The following is a 16,871-nucleotide window of genomic DNA, read 5'->3' on the forward strand; positions in this document are numbered from 1 at the left end:
CTCTGACCTGAACATACTCAATGATTAAATGTCTGACACCGAGTGAAAAACCTCAATCCTAAATGGCCTACCATCATTCTGTGATTGTGTCCCCTTGTCCCCGATTCTAAACTTTAGGGAAAACATTCTACATCTTTCCTGTCAATCCCAAAAAATTTGTGATTAATTATGAGATATGAAAGATATAAATGAAAAGCAAAAATCTGAAATGTTTTACTAATCTCATTTAAATTAAAATGCCAAACAACATATTTTCTATAATGAGGTGACCAAAACTGAACACAATATTCCAGTGTGGCCTAACCAGAGCTCTATAGAGCTGCAGCATAATCTCGCGCCTGTAAATTAAATTCCCCTGCGAATGAAAGCCAACACACCATATGCCTTCTTAACAACCCTATTAACTTGGGTGGCACCTTCGAGGGATCTATGGACATGGACCCCAAGATCCCTCTGTTCCTCAACACTGCCAAGAATTCTTAATCCTGTATTCTGCATTCAAATTCAACCTTCCAAAGCGAATTACTTCACAATTTTCCAGGTTGAACTCCATCTGCTACTTATTAGCCTAGTTCTGCATCCTGTCAATGTCCTGTTGCAACCTGGAACAGCCTTCCACACTATCCACAACTCCACCAACCTTTGTATCAATTATACTAAGTGACATAGCTTTGCTAAATGAAATCAGTTTAGTTTAACAGCCTTACCTTCACACTGAAAATCTCAATTAGTGATATCTTTTATTAAACTGCACAGTACACCTTGGACCGCAATTAATCCATCATACTGAATTATTAAAGAGATGAATTTTCCTGTCGCTTTAACAGACAAATGTTCAACAAGGATTGGATACAAAAATGCATAGTAATACTTCCAAAAATCATTCAATGGGCAGTAAAAGATTGAAAAAAACTATTTTCACACATTAACAAAAAATCCTAAGAGTGGAAACAATGAGCTAAACTCTGAGAACTGATCACACAAATTGTCACTTGGTTGCTTTCTTTTGTGAAAGAAGAGCACATCAAATTCCTGACAAGAAACTCCTATTAGGGCTCCTAATACTGACTGTTCTCTCAGTGCAAACCATTTTCACCGCAGTCAGCTGCCATATTCTGAAATTTAAAGGTCCAGAATGACAGACAGCAAGTTTGACAGCTGCACTTAAACAGTAAATACATAAGAAAAGTGAGAGGCTTTGGTGGTGGGATGGTATGGTACCATCAGATGGTATCAACAGATGGGTGGGCAGATAAGGTACCAGCTGGGTAGAGTGCCATGTGGATAGAAGGTAATTACTATCTGCGATTGAAAAATTCTGGACCAACATATGTGGTATTAAAATAATTGTATTCTCATCATGCAAATTTAGCAATACAGTATAATAAACATTTGTCATTTTGACATACGTTTAATAAGTTAACACTGCACAATCTCTTCAAAATACAAAGGGATACTTCAGACCAGTAGATTTCTGCATTATGGGAATAATCGTCTAACCTGGTGCAAAGGTCAGGAAATTTTAAATGTGACTTACATCTAAAATACTTATATTTGTTTGTTCCATGATGTTTTAAAACTGATTTATGATTCAACTTTCTGGATTATTTTCCATTAAGCCACTCAGTGCCTGATTCTTTAAAAATGTCAATGTATGGTTATGCAAAAGTTGTGAACTTAAACTGTACCCAAACTAGCATAATTAAAACCAAAAGAGAAAATGCTGGAAAATCACAGCAGGTCTGGCAGCATCTGTAAGCTCTTGTGGGCTTTGACAAAGGGTCAGTTTGACTCGAAATGTCAGCTCTTTTCTCTCCTTACAGATGCTGCCAGACCTGAGATTTTCCAGCATTTTCTCTTTTGGTTTCAGATTCCAGCATCCGCAGTAATTTGCTTTTATATAGCATAATTAAAACATCATTTTAAATGCCTGTGCCCAATTATGCACATAACAGAAATTCCAGCCCCAATCAATTTATTGTGTTTCTTGTAATTTACTTCTGGATGATAAGACACATCTGATACTATAGTAGTAAATAATATATGGCTATATTTTGCAACACTAATTTTCCTTGGCACCCTGATTTTTAAAAAGATTTCATTCAACCCATCAGGTGATCGTAATCAAATGACAATCTAAACTGCAGTGTAGCTACCAGCTTTGGGTCAAAAACAGAATTTCAGTAAGTATAGCAGCATTTGGGGGAAGAAAGCAAGTTAATGTTTTGAAATGTTAACTCTGCTTTCTTCCCCTAGATATTGCCAGATCTGTTGAGTTTTGTCAATAACTTGTGGTTTTCTTTCAGATCTCCAGCATCGATGTGCAGGTCAGGTGAATTGGCCATGCTAAATTGCCCATAGTGATAGGTGCATTAGTAGGGGAATGGGTCATAGGTGGGTTACTCTTCGGGCGGTCGGTGTGGACTTGTTGGGCCGAAGGTCTGTTTCCGCACTGTAGGGAATCTAATCTAATCTACTGTTCTTTGTTTTATAACTAGTTTTGTGTTTCTACTGCAGTCCAGTTGTGCCTGTTCCTCTGGTCTGGATGGCACAGTGGCTCAATGGTTAGCACTGCTGCCTCACAGTACCAGGGACCCAGGTTTGACTCCAGCCTTGGGTGACTGTCTGTGTGGAGTTTGCATATTCTCCCTGTCTGCATGGGTTTCTTCCCATAGTCCAAAGATGTGCAGATTAGGGGAATTGGCCAAGCTAAATTGCCCATAGTGTTCAGAGGTTTGTAGGTTAGGTGCATTAGTCAGGGGAAATGTAGAGTAATAGGGTAGGGGAATGGGCCTGGGTAGATTACTCTTCTGAGGGTCGGTGTGGACTTGGGCTAAAGGGCCTGTTTCCACACTGTAGGGATTCTAATTCTGAAAAAAACTAATATAAAAGGTCTTGTTCCCTAGAAGATATACTTCAGTTTTGGTGACGGAGCTGTTCTATGGTATTCAAGGATTCAATACTAATTTTACAAGAGAACAACAGACGACCTGAGAGCAAAACATTTTTCAAACTCAACTTCACAATTGATGGAATTAAACTCAAATTATGAACTGTCCTATTTTGGTAGGGGCTTACATTACTTGTCTTTAGTGTACTCAGAACTTAGACTGCGGGCTTACTATTCAACTTGCATGTCAACCATCATCTAAATCCATTTTGCTTTAATTGGAAAATGCAATTTAACTGCAGGTTAAAATGCATACACAGATCTGGAACATTATTAAAATAAATAGATGAAAATACTTCTTACAAACATGACAAAATGCATGCATTTCTGACCCATAGTTATTTCTTATTTACCGTCTTCCCAGATTTTCTGAGCTTCGGTCCAGAAAGCAATGTTGGGCTCCTCAAGGTGAAATAATGCCCAAGACTTTGACCGGAAGTTTGGTCCATGAAAGCATGCTAGAGTCATATGATTTCCATGCAAACTCATAGATCCACCTAGCTGTACTGCATCTTCAGGCAAAGGCATTTGGAAGAGGGAGATCTGGCATCCAGCAATCACTTTTAGCACTTCTGGCCAATGCCGATGATGTGCTGCATCTAGCACTGCCAACAGCAAGGAAATGTTCATTATAGCTACAAGCTTAACCATTGTTCATATTTTTACATTCATAAATTTATTTGAAGAAAGTTCATATTTTTACATTCGTAAATTTACTTGAAAAAAATTAAATTAGTAATTCTCACAATGTTCACTGGAACTCCGCTCTACATTTATTACTGGTGTTTTTGGAGGTAGGTACTGGACAGGTCCCCAGGTAGAAAGGGCTCTTTTGCTAGTATCAAATTGTTGAGTGAAAAATTCCTGCAATTTCATTCCAATTTTAATTAGGTCTGGTGTGGTCGATCGTGAGATCATGACCTGGAAGATGTCCCATTGTAGATCTCCATGAACAAAGACTTCACTAGAGAGAAATCACAACAAATAAATACACAAAATGAACAATGTGGATAACTCTATATGTTAATTATTGCCAAAAGAAAACTTTTTGTCAAAGCTTTTAATCTTTCACTCGTCAGGACAATTGGCAAGAGTACCAATTTAAGGGAAATACCATCTGTTTATACAGTATGAGAGGAATATGCTATTTGCCTACCAATTGGTCCCTGATTGGTAGAAGCATTGCTATGGAGAATGCAATGATGACAGACAATTAACTTTGTTTTATTTCTAACCAGGGAAGGTTGACACTGATTCATAAAGACATTGCCCTGAAAAATCAAGATTTGGAGATGCTGGTATTAGACTGGGGTGCACAAATTTAAAAATCACACAACACCAAGTTATAGTCCAACAGGTTTAATTGGAAGCATATTAGCTTTCGGAGTCCTGCTCCTTCATCAGGTGATAGACTATCACCTGATGAAGGAGCGACGCTCCAAAAGCTAGTATGCTTCCAATTAAACCTGTTGGACTATAACCTGGTGTTGTGTGATTTTTAACTGAAAAATCAAGGCAGGGGAATGGCTGTCACCAATTTTATTGAGTTGAAGCATGCATGTACACGTTTTGTCTGCCTGCAAAGTTTCAAATCAAAAATGTTTACAGGATATTCACACAAACAAACTGGATTGCTTCAAATATCCCAGCTAACTCTACATTCTTATTGGCTTAGTCAACAGTTTAAATATCCAATGCTCCAAAATCTATGCATGTCAAAGAGGTTACAAAATATCTTGTTGAGTAGGATCATCATATTAATGAAATGGAATAGTAATATAGCTCAAATCATTTTCAACAGTAGGACAAATCATAGTTGAAAAGCCTTCCCATATTCAACCACAGTATGTATGATTGTCCCCATAACAAAGAAGTTCATGTACCTTTTCTCAGTCATACTTAAGTCCACTGTATTATGAAGATTCACTTTCCATTCATCTTGTAGTTGCAAATCTGCATTGCTGAAAATTCCCATCAAGATACTGGATCCCATATAATCAACTCGTGCATCAGTGGAGCCCAGTGTAATCTGGATTTTATGGCTGGGTTGGTGATTTGGGTGTTCGGAGATATGAGCTTCAAATAAAAAAGGTAGCTTGTTTTCACTAATTTTAAGAAATCAGTATCAACAACATTGCAAATTCCTTCTGAGGTACAAACGGTTATATTGCATTAGAAAACATCAATTTACTACTTTTGCTACCTCTCCACACTTTCTTTCACAATGTTATATATAATTGCTTGGCCAAATTGGAACAGCTGAACAATTAACATAAGCTGAGTTTTAAAAATTAGCATTTACCAAATTGCTTTGAAGATCACTCAAAAACCACAAATATAACTTTTTCCCCAAGCTTTGTTTTGTGATTTTAAACTTTGTTACACCTTTGAACAGTTATTATATGAAAAGTACCAAAAATCACAAGTCATCATGATAGTTTAAAACAGAAATTGTCAACTTAAAAACAATGCATAAAAAAATGACTAATTCAAAAGAACAGACCAAGGTTTATGGTTGATACTTTGTTCCACAAGTCTAATAACTATGCTATGTAAACAAAAGAACAAATACTATGTTAAGAACTCAATACAATCAGACTTCTAATTTGTACTTGTGAAATAATGCAATTGCCAATTTAAGAGGACCTAGTTTCATATTTTGCATTATGATAAACTGCCTTAAATATTTAATCCAGTCTGTAACCTTTTTTGATGAGTGTTGAGTTGAAGCAGCACCTGATTTTAATTATATAATCTTAAATTTCCTGTTTATTATTTTTAACATATCATTAACCAACACAATACTCCTGCATCAATAATTTGATTTGCAGCATGCTGGCAGCTGGCAGAAACTTGCTTTCCAAATAAATAATATATTAAGCTATTTGGGTGAGGGGGAGTGGGAAAGAAAACAAAGTTAAATGGGGCCAAAATTTGCTGTCAAAATTGGTGGAGTTAGAACTTGCTGATATTTTTACATTAAGTGTACAATATCCAAAAGTCACCAATGGAGTTGCCTTGCTCCACTAAAAACTTTTATGAAAATTTCATTTCATTTTTGCATTGGCATCACTAACTTTCATTGAATATCATGAGTTTGTGTATCAATGCAGCAGATATGAACTAAATCCATGGGAATTTAGGGCTAGTCATATTTAACACATTTAAATGGCAATTAACTTCTCTGTTAATGAGAACTAGAAAATCATAATTGTATAGCCTTATTACTCAAATCTTTTGTTTTTTTTAAGCTTTAAAGGTATCAATCTTAAAACTTAGCTTTATTTTTACTTTTTCTTTATGATGTTTTTACTCTCCCAATCTTTCCTATTTTATTTTTTTGTCTGACTTGACAATAAATGTTCCCACCTTCAGTTATCTACTGTGCTATTTCCTAATCCTTAATTCTCACAGGTGAAGAGCTGACCCTGTTGGTTACTCTATTCACTCAGACCCACGATTCCCTTGCTGTGCACCCCAACTCACACTTTCAAAATGGTTGAAGTACTTTCATCTGAAGAATGTGGAGGAACATACAACAGTAGAGGTTGTCTGATGTTGTGCGCAGCAAATTTTGGCCCACTGAGACCACTGGTCTAGAAGGATGCACCAGAATAATTTAAACTGTTCCTGGATTATTCCAGGCGATTGCAAGTTATTTATGTTGTGAAACTTACAAACCATCTCCAACGTGTTTACATCTATAGTACCACCAACCACTCCTCCCTTCGAATCTAGTTGAGATCTTCCCAGACCAACCGACATTGATATTTCTCGGTCTCTGTTGCTACCCACTGATAATCGCCCCTGGCTTTTTAATCCACTAGTCGTCCACCTAAAACAGAATGAAGCAGTAATAGCAAATGTTGGGAAATGTATGCGCTGCACTGAGAATGAGATATTTATGTAAATACATTGCACAGAAACAGTTCAGTACAAGTATAATATCAAAGTATAGCTTTTTTAGAAAATTGGTGCAGTAAGCACTGCCTACAAACTTTCACACTTCTGGGATAAATGCAATGTCTTTCCCTATAGAGTCTTCCACAAAGCAGGTTTTGAGGGAAGGAGTGAGTCAATTAACACTAGGTGCTCAGACAGGAAACAACGCAACTAAACGGCTGAAGTTATTGATGCCAGACTTGAAATTTGTGTAAAATCGCTACAAAAACTCAGCAGTTCTGGCAGCATCGATGGAGAGAAAGCAGAATTAATGTTGAATCCAGTAACCCTTCTTCAGTCCATTTACTTCCTCCCTCGTTAGCCAAGATGCCAGACACAGCTTCCTGGCGAAGCAGTGGTTCAACTTCACTTCACTCAATCGAGTCTACTGTATTTGTTGCTCACAATGTGGTCTCCTCTGTGCTGCGGAAATCGCTTTGCAGAACACCTATCTTCCTGAACTCCCAGTTGCCTGTCACTTGAATAGACAGTGTTCTCTAGCCAACATTTCTGTCTTGTCCTGCTCCAGTGCTCTAGTGAGGCTCAGCATAAGTAGGAAGAGCAGCATCTTGTTTTCAGCTTGGGACCATGCAGCTGTTAGGGTTGACTACTGAGTTTAATAATTTCAGATCTGAACACCTCTTTCCATGTCCTTTAACCACCCCCACACTCCAGGCCCTGTCAATGACATGAGCTGCTTTCAGCACAACCAATGTATTTTCATTTACTCACGGTGCCCATTATTCATTTTCATCCTTTCCTGGCTTATTATCAACTTTCCCTTGTCTGCCCAGATCTGAAGAAGGGCCACTGGACTCGAAACATTAACTTTGCTTTCTCTCCACAGATGCTGTCAGACCTGCTGAGTTTCTCCAGCAATCTTTGTTTGCTTTTCAGATCTTCTGCACCTGCAGTTCTTTGTTTTATTTTAGTGTTCACACACAATATTTTAACACATTCTCAAATATTCATTATTGCAGAATAAAATTTACTGTAGATTTATAATACAGACAGCCCTAGAAATATTAACGACAATTGGAAGCATAATGTAAAATTCTGCAACTTACGTGGTATTTCCCATGACATTACTCATATTCATTTGAACATTTAGCTGCTTCAGGTTAATTGCAAAAACAACCAATGTCTCCCAGGGTGCTGTTTGTTGGTTTGCTGCCTTTCCATTCTTATTGAATGACGATGTACTGAGCTTAGTAATGGAATCTAACAACAACAGGAGAATACTGCATAACTAATAGAAGGGTAAAGGATAATGAAAACATGCAATGTATTTGCTTTATTCCTTTAAGTGGAATATAGAAACAAATGTGTTGTTGCTCACTCTGGTTTAGGCTAAATTAAATATAGAATTAAAGTAAGTCCAGCTTTTCTAGTGTGCCACCAGTACTGTTCCTGCTTCTGTTTGTACCACCCGTGCTTGCTTTGTGTCTGTGCCTTTGTGGATACCGAGGGGAGGCAGTATTGGGACACTGGTGAACTGACAGCAGTGATGGGCATTGTGACAGGTTGAAAGATCAACACCAATGAATTTATGCACGAAGCCGTAAAGCATGGAAGAATATATCTTCAACTTGTAATCTGGATTTTCGGAGACTAGAATTTATTCTGTTCAAAGCAGATCGAGTTTTCAGCTCCATCAATTGGAATAGAGGTGCCCACCTGCTATTCAGTTTGCCCTGAGAGCTTTCAAAGCTCCCACAGCAGCTCAAAAAGCTCTCAGCTTGGTTTGAGAAGACACAGTTGAGATGGGCTCGTATAGCAACACCACTTAAGCAATCTACTCTCACACAGAAGAACATGAACATTGAAGAGTATTGCCAATATATGCATGATATTGTCTCGGTGGTCAGGCAATCTGCTGTTCTCCACACGGTGGCTCACAGCACCAGGAATATGGGTTCAATTTCAGCCTTGGGTGACTGTCTGTGTGGACTTTGCACATTCTTCCTGTGCCTGCGTGGGTATCTGCTGGATGCTGCAGTTTCCCACAGACCAATGACGTGCACATCAAGAGGACTGGCCATGCAAAATTGTCCATCGTGTTCAGGGATTTGTAGGTTAGGTACATTAGCCACAGGAAATGCGGGGCTTCAGAGAAAGGGTAGGGCAATGGGTCCAGGTGGGATGCTCTTCGGAGGGTTGGTGTGGACTTCTTGGGCCAAATGGCCTGTTTCCACACTGTAGGGAGTCTATGATTCAATGATTGTTTTCTTTCCCACAGTGCTTTTGATCATACCACATTAATAACTAGCTAGATTGTTGTGGTACATGCCATGATGCAGCAGTCTATACCCTAAAATATAAAGCAGCACCACCCCCTAATATGTCCTTGGAAGCTCAGTAACCTTCCAACTTCCAAAGCTGTAGCATTGGAGTCAGGTACTTCAAAACATCACTTGAATACATTAACAAGCACATGAGATAGGCACTAAATGTTTGCACAAAGGCGATTCATAATTATTTTCGACGGTAGTAAATAACGTGTGAGATAAGAATTCTGGGACATGATGTATTGAGGATGGTTAAGATAAAGTGCTTCCTGAGAATATTAGCAGCTCTGGACACTAGGTGGTCAATGCCTTGCTTGCTCTTCCTCCTTTTCATGCCTCTTCTGCTCCTGAGGCACATCTACATCATAAGAACGAGGCTTCCATGAAACCAAAGTTCAAGACAATACAACTGTTAACTACAAACTAGGAAAAAAAAACTGATTCAGTATGTGACAATGCTGTTCCTTTAACAAGGTTATGCTGTCCTTGGTTTTCTTTATACACAGAGGTTGTAAAAGACACAGACTCTGAAAAGTCTAAGTTGAAGAGTTTTTGGGCCAGTTTGATTATAGCTAACAGATACTGCCTCAGAAAAATGCATTCAAGCTTTTAAAAAAAATCCTTGTACAATGAAAGGGGAGTGGCCAGTTCTCCCAGCTCAGCTTTTCTCTGGTTTAGTTTGGTTTTCGCACAGTAGGGTTGAAAAGCTGCTGGACCCAAAGAAGCAGGTCCGTGCTGGTACTCTCTCTGACATCTCTCCTATAAGACCGTGTTTGATTTTTCCTTTTGTGCCACGGAGTGTTCATGGGGGTTGTTGAAAGTATTTGGAACAGCATCATTAAATTGGGATAATCTATTGGGTTTTCAGAGAGCTTAAGTTACTTGGTATTCTGTTCTCTGTTGTTTGTGTTTCATTCAGTAATCTTGTAAATAAATTCTGTTCTGTTTAAAACTAAGTGGTTTGACAAACTGCATCCATCCTGCAATATCTGCATTCCACTCGCTTAAAATAGCTAGCAAAGTTAGGGTCTGGGCTACTTTCTTTAAATATTCTGAGGGGCTCTGGTCTAGTCCAAAACACACAATCTAATTTGTTAAAATTGTAGTTTTTCAAAGGATTCTTTGTTAATCTATAGTTCAGAAATCAGATAAATTAGGATATACTTATCTGAACCAATGAATGAGCTTCAAGTACTGCGGCAGGTAAATGCAATGGACCATTTGATCATTTGATACAAGATGCACTGTACAGGACTGTTTATAATCATGTTGATTATTTATATTTTTACTTTAAAATTTACTATTTGGCAGACAAAGCATAATACTATCTCTACCTCCATATCACACAAGCAGCATAGTTTCCAATCAATGCAACAAATGTTGTTTGCATGTCTGCTTCATTATATGCTAGATTTGCCATATATACTAGTGACTACAGTTTTGCAACAGTTATATAACATTAGATCACGCAGCATTTGACGTCACTATAAACCTTATTGTTACGAATATCTCTTGTTTATACCTCTTCTTGGAGTAGATGAATCTGAAATCGTTCTAGCTCGGACAGCTGAAGGAGATTTCACACTATGAATCAGGCCAGCTGGCGATGTACTATTAGCTGCTGCTGAAGACATGTCATTGAAGACATTTGATGTCTGAGTTAAGTGTGAATAATTAGAAGACTGTCCTGATTGCTCCCAGGTACGCCAATAAGCCTTGCGTGTTGATTCAGGTGAAAGCTGCTGGTTTTCAATGGAATCTGGAGTCACGGGTCCAGAAACTAAAAATTCCAATATTAAAAAAATTAGATAGTTTAATTGAAAGTTTATAATTTGCAGTCTGAATTTTTGCCAAGTGTAAAGTAAGAGTTGGTACAATTCCTGAGTTTACAAGCCCACCCTGAAATAAAGTAGCCCAGAACTCTGAACGTTAGTTGTTTAGGGAGGATGGGTGTTACGGGAATCATGGCAGGTAACCCCTGAATGAGTGCAGAGGCAAACTGGAAAAAGGACTGCCTCTCTGCACCAGCACTACATCAAAGCAATTAAAATAAAAAGGTCTCCAGCCCTCATCCCCACCCAGGCACTCCCTTATTACCACAGAATCCCAACAGTGCTGAAGAGGCCATTCAGCCTATTAAGTCTGCACTGACCCTCCTAAGAGCATCTACCCAGACCAAGTCCCCTACGCTATCCCTGTTAGCCCAATTATACCATAGCTGGTCCACCTAGCCTGCACAACTCTGGACAGTATGGACAATTTTGCATGGCAAATCCACCTAACCTTTGGACTGTAAGAGGAAACCAGAGCACCCTGAAGAAACTCACACAAACAAGGGGAAGAATATACAAACTCCACACTGACAGTTGCCAGAGGCCGGAATCAAACATTAGTGCCTGGTGCTTAGAAGCAGCTGTACTAACCACTGAGCCACCATGCTACCTACAACCCATGCTAAGCCTTCATGCCAAGCTATGTCCCGCTACCCTTGGCTTTTTATAGCCTCTATGCTAAGTTAGTTCCAACCCACACAAAACTAAATGCAACCCCCAGTATTTGACTCCCCTTTCCCTAACATCTATCATGTCCACTCACCCAATATTTATTATGGGCAGATTTCAGGATCAAAGTACGATCAAAGAATCATTGTTAACTTATAATACAAAAGCACAACGGCCCATCATGCTACTTTTACTTTCAGAGTCATAGAGCTGTACAGCACAGAAACAGACCCTTCGGTCCAATTTGCCCATGCCGACCAGATACCCTAAATTTATCTAGTCCCATTTGCCAGCACCTGCCACATAGCCCTCTAATCCCTTCCTATTCGTATATCCATCCAGGTGTCTTTAAAATGTAATTGTATGAGCCTCCACCACTTCCTCTGGCAGCTCATTCCATACATGCATCACCCTGTGTGTGAAAACATTGCCCTTCAGGTCCCTTTTAAATCTTTTCCCTCTCACCCTTAACCTATGCCTTCTAGTTATGGACTCCCCCACCACCTTGTCTATTTATCCCAACCATGCCCCTCATGATTTTATAAACCTCTTAAGGTCATCACTCAGCCTCCGAATCTCTAGGGAAAACACTCCCAGCTTACTCGGCCTCTCCCTGCAACCCTCCAACCCTGGCAGCATCCTTGTAAATCTTTTAAAGCAACAGAAAATTAACCCTATGCCCTGCACATTTTCCAAACATAATCAATCTAATATTTTTAAGTAGGTGCGCAATTGTCTTGAAAGTTCAGCACAACAGCCTAATTTCTTTTTAAACAGAGTTCTGCAATTGATCAAGTCATTCCTATAGTATGCTGTACACAAGACTCCAAGTATGGTGATACTTTGAGACAGTTACTAATAAATCCAATAAAAAATTCAGAAAAGCTTCTTGAACCAAAGACCGACGAGAATGTGCGGTTTTCTATTTCATAGAGTACTTTGGTTGAACAGCAGTGGTGCAATTCAAATAATATTAGTACGTAAGTGAAGGAGGGAAGGAGGAAACGAGGATATAGTTACATTTGTAACAAATGCCTATAGCCAAAGTGTCACCTTACATGGCTTCTACTCCTATTCCTACAGTATAGAGCCAAGAATATATCCAACACCTGCTCCTAATTCTCATCCCCACTTTGCCTTTTTTTGATATCATCCACAAACACGTAAATTGACGATACCCAGCTATGAAAAGCATTTCTGCTTTTGTTTCCACCCTCCAGGTTGTTTGTTGTATACCACTAACATGAAGCCAGAAAACAGAATACACTTTGGGAGGGGGACTTCAATGTCTACCAAGTGTAGTTTAATACTTCCATCAATGCAAACCCCAGAGGGTTAGAATGAGTGATAAAGTAGTAATTGAATTTATTTTTATATCCTAGTCTGCTAAATCCTATTCACAAATATCTTAGTCATAAAGTCACAGAGCCATAAAGCACGGAAACAGACCCTTCAGCCCAACGCAACCATGCTGACCGGGTTTCCTAAACTGAACTAGTTCCACTTGCCCAAATTCCTCTAAACCTTTCCTATCCATGTACCTTTTAAATGTTGTAATTGTATTCTCCTCTACCACTTCCTCTGGCAGCACATTCCAAATACACACCACCCTCCATAAATTCAATTGTATCTTTATCACTCATTTATTCTTTATTCCATCTACAACTAAGACAGTTCCTTATTTAGATCTTCTAACTGCCCCACCATAACCTTTCTGATTTAATAATGGAAAATGAGGAAATAGCCGAGGCATTGAACAGGTATTTTGAGTCAGTGTACACAGTGGAGGACATGAATAACATGCCAGTAATTGACAAGGAGACTAAGGTAGGTGAGGACCTAGAAACGATCATTATCATGAAAGGAGAAGCTAATGAAGCTAAAATGTGTTGCTGGAAAAGCGCAGCAGGTCAGGCAGCATCCAAGGAACAGGAGAATCGACGTTTCGGGCATAAGCCCTCCTAAAGGCTTATGCCCGAAACACATTTTCAGCTCTGATCTCCAGCATCTGCAGTCCTAACTTTCTCCTCCTAATGAAGCTAAAGGTAGACAAGTCTCCTGGCCCATACCAGGGTACCAAAAGAGATGGTGGGAAGGCTTGGGTCCACGATCTGGACAGCTCAAGTCCAAGATTTGGCTGGTTCAAGAACATGATCTGAACAGATCTTGACAGATTTAAACAGACGTGGAGATTAGTGTCCTAGATCTTTAAACAAAACTTAGGGGAGAAGTGAAAAATCTGTTTAATTTTGGTTACTTATGATTGGTTAAATTAAAAGTGTGGGAAATGGCTCTTAACATTGCTAAATAGGTGTTGGGATTTAAATATGCTTCCCCAAATTTGCCAAGTATAAAATGGCAGAGGAAGGATATACGTTTAGAATTAGCAAACGGACTAGAACTGGCTTTATTTAGGATTAGTAAGAACGGAGAATTGAAGATATATAGAGAATCAGCCAAGTGCAGTTGAATTGGAGAAAATTAACTTGAAAATTAGACAATTGGAGTTAGAAGATAAAGAAAAGGAAAAAGCGAGCCAACTGCCAAGAGATGATAACTTCCAGCTCTCAGAAAAAGCATCATCTATCCATAAAAGGTTAGCTTGGCACATTAAGCTACAATTCCAGACAGCAAAATTCACAGAGAGAACAGTCCTATCACAAGAAGTCGATGGAGAGAGATGCTTTGGAAAGATGATCAGCGGAGAGGGCAGGAGCATTCTGGAAGACAAATTCTGTGTGAACTTTGAGAAATTAAATTATAATAATGGTTTTCTTACTACTTGGGATTTATATCAGTGGGACTGTGCTATTAAAACAGCATATCAGTAGAATTTAGTTCAGTTTAGAGAGTAGTTAGGGAGAAATGTTTTGGTTTGTTAGTAATTCTGTTAATTTGTTCAATATTGGAGTTAGATAAATAAATTGTTACTTGTTGATTGTAGACTTGGAGGTGCTGGTGTTGGACTGGGACAGACAAAGTTAAAAATCACACAACACCAGGTTATAATCCAAAAGATTTATTTGGAAGCACTAACTTTCAGAGCACCGCTCCTTCATCAGGTGGTTGTCACGTTAAGCTAAATTCCAGACAGCAAAATTCACAGAGAGAACTGTCTTATCATAAGAGGTCGATGGAGAGAAATGCATTGGAACCAACTGAAGAAGGAGCAGTGCTCCGAAGGCTTGTGCTTTCAAATAAATCTGTTGGACTATAACCTGGATTGTGTGATTTTTAACATTGATTGTAGAGTGAAAGGATTTCATTTCATTTAACCATCCCTTTACAACAGATTGGGGGTTGAGTATTAGGTTATACCACTTGTCACAGTTCCTTATCAGATTACGAAGCAAGGCAAACTTCCCTGGGTGTTTCAGTTTTAATGATCAGAAGAGTGTCGAAAAATGCACTTGTAATTTTCCAAAATTCTCTGGACTTCGCGGCAGTTCCAGCAGATTGGAAAACAGCAAATGTGACGCCACTGTATAAGAAAGGAGGTAGACAAACGATGGGGAATTATAGACTGGTTAGCTTAACTTCTGTCATGGGGAAAATGCTTGAATCGATCAAGGAAGAAGTAGCAAGACATCAAAATAGAAATTTTCCCATTGGGCAGATGCAGCATGGGTTCATGAAAGGCAGATCGTGTTTAATTCTTGAATTCTATGAAGACATTATGAGCGCGGTGGAGAATGGGGACCCCACTACACGTGGTGTATCTAGATTTCCAAAAGGCATTCGACAAGGGGCCAAACAAAAAGCTGCTGCATAAGATAAAGGTGTACAATGTTACAGGATGAAAGTGAGGACTGCAGATGCTGGAGATAGAGTCAAGATTAGAGTGGTGCCAGAAAAGCACAGCAGGTCAGGCAGCATCTGAGGAGTAGAAAAATCGAGGTTTCGGGCAAAAGCCCTTCATCAGGGATGGGGAATTGTACAACGTTACAGGCAATGCATTCGACAGAGGATTGGTTAACCAACAGGAAGCAAAGAGTGGGGATAATTGAGCACTTTTCTGGTTGGCAATCAGTGACTAGTGGCGTGTCTCAGAGATCAGTGTTGGGACTGCAATTGTTTACAATTTACATAGATGATTTGGAGTTGGGGACCACATGTAATGTGTCAAAGTTTGCAGATGACACGAAGATGAGTAATGGAGCAAAATTTGTAGAGGGATGTAGATAGCTTAAATGAGTGGGCAAAGGTCTGGCAGATGGAGTACAATGTTGATAAATGTGAAGTCATCCACTTTGGTAGGAATAACAGTAAAAAGGATTATTATTTGAATGGTAATAAATTGTAGCATGAATCACAGAAGGTTGGTTTGCAATGCAACAGGTAATTAAGAAGGCAAATGGAATATTGTCCTTCATTGCCAGAGGGATTGAGTTTAAAAGCAGTAAGGTTATGTTATAGCTATATAGGGTGCTAGTGCGGCCACACCTGGAGTACTGTGTGCAGCTTTGGTCTCCTTACTTGGGAAAGGATGTATTGGCACTGCAGGATGTGCAGAGGAGATTCATTACATTGATTCTGAAGTTGAGAAGGTTGGCTTATGAATAGCCTGCAAATATATTCACTGGAATTTAGAAGAATGAGGAGGGATCTTATAGATACATATAAAATGATGAAGGGAACAAATAAGATAGAAGCAGGAAGCATGTTTTCACTGGCGGGTGAAATTAGAACAAGAGGATATAGCCTCAAAATTAGAGGGAGTAGATTTAGGATTGAATTGAGGAGGAATCTCTTCAGCCAAATGTTGTGAATCTGTGAAATTCCCCATCCCGTGATGTCGTTGAGGCTTCCTCTGAATGCTTTTTAGATAGATAAGTTTTTGAAGAGTAAAGGAATTAAGAGTTATAGCGAGAGGTGGGTAAATGGAACTGAGGCTACGAAAAGATCAGCCATTATCTTATTGATTGACAGAGCTGGCTCAAAGGGCCAGATGGCCTACTCCTGGTTCTTATGATAGTGCTGTTCCTTTTGCAATATCCATTTAATGTCCAGCTTTGACCTCTTGGTTTACATGTGAAGAAGGAATGCTGCGTACATTGACTCATGATGTTGGTGGTATATAATTCTGTTGATGGCTTACGGCACCTATGGAAGGCCAGTTTCTTCCTCCCAGTACGGTACTGCTACATTACATGATGAAAGGTATCCTCATAACGGAGACAAGGTCTCTAC

At 39.1% G+C, this 16,871-nt stretch overlaps 1 protein-coding gene across 12 annotated transcripts in view; it reads right to left on the reverse strand.

The window, feature by feature from the left end:
* bltp1 (bridge-like lipid transfer protein family member 1) overlaps positions 1 to 16,871 on the reverse strand; it is a 434,366-nt gene that overhangs the window by 12,357 nt on the left and 405,138 nt on the right. For all 12 annotated transcript variants that reach the window (XM_087980106.1, XM_043674037.2, XM_087980105.1 and 9 more), the window contains 6 exons: positions 10,703 to 10,960; positions 7,960 to 8,113; positions 6,628 to 6,785; positions 4,834 to 5,026; positions 3,697 to 3,914; positions 3,304 to 3,555 (listed from right to left, as the gene is read on the reverse strand). In XM_087980106.1, coding sequence (XP_087836232.1) covers positions 3,304 to 3,555; positions 3,697 to 3,914; positions 4,834 to 5,026; positions 6,628 to 6,785; positions 7,960 to 8,113; positions 10,703 to 10,960 — 1,233 coding nt within the window. The remainder of the gene's footprint in view (positions 1 to 3,303; positions 3,556 to 3,696; positions 3,915 to 4,833; positions 5,027 to 6,627; positions 6,786 to 7,959; positions 8,114 to 10,702; positions 10,961 to 16,871) is intronic.

Source organism: Chiloscyllium plagiosum, unplaced genomic scaffold (assembly GCF_037043375.1).
Source record: "Chiloscyllium plagiosum isolate Xiang-an unplaced genomic scaffold, Cpla_swu_hap1 HiC_scaffold_36, whole genome shotgun sequence".
In the NCBI taxonomy this organism is placed as follows: domain Eukaryota; kingdom Metazoa; phylum Chordata; class Chondrichthyes; order Orectolobiformes; family Hemiscylliidae; genus Chiloscyllium; species Chiloscyllium plagiosum.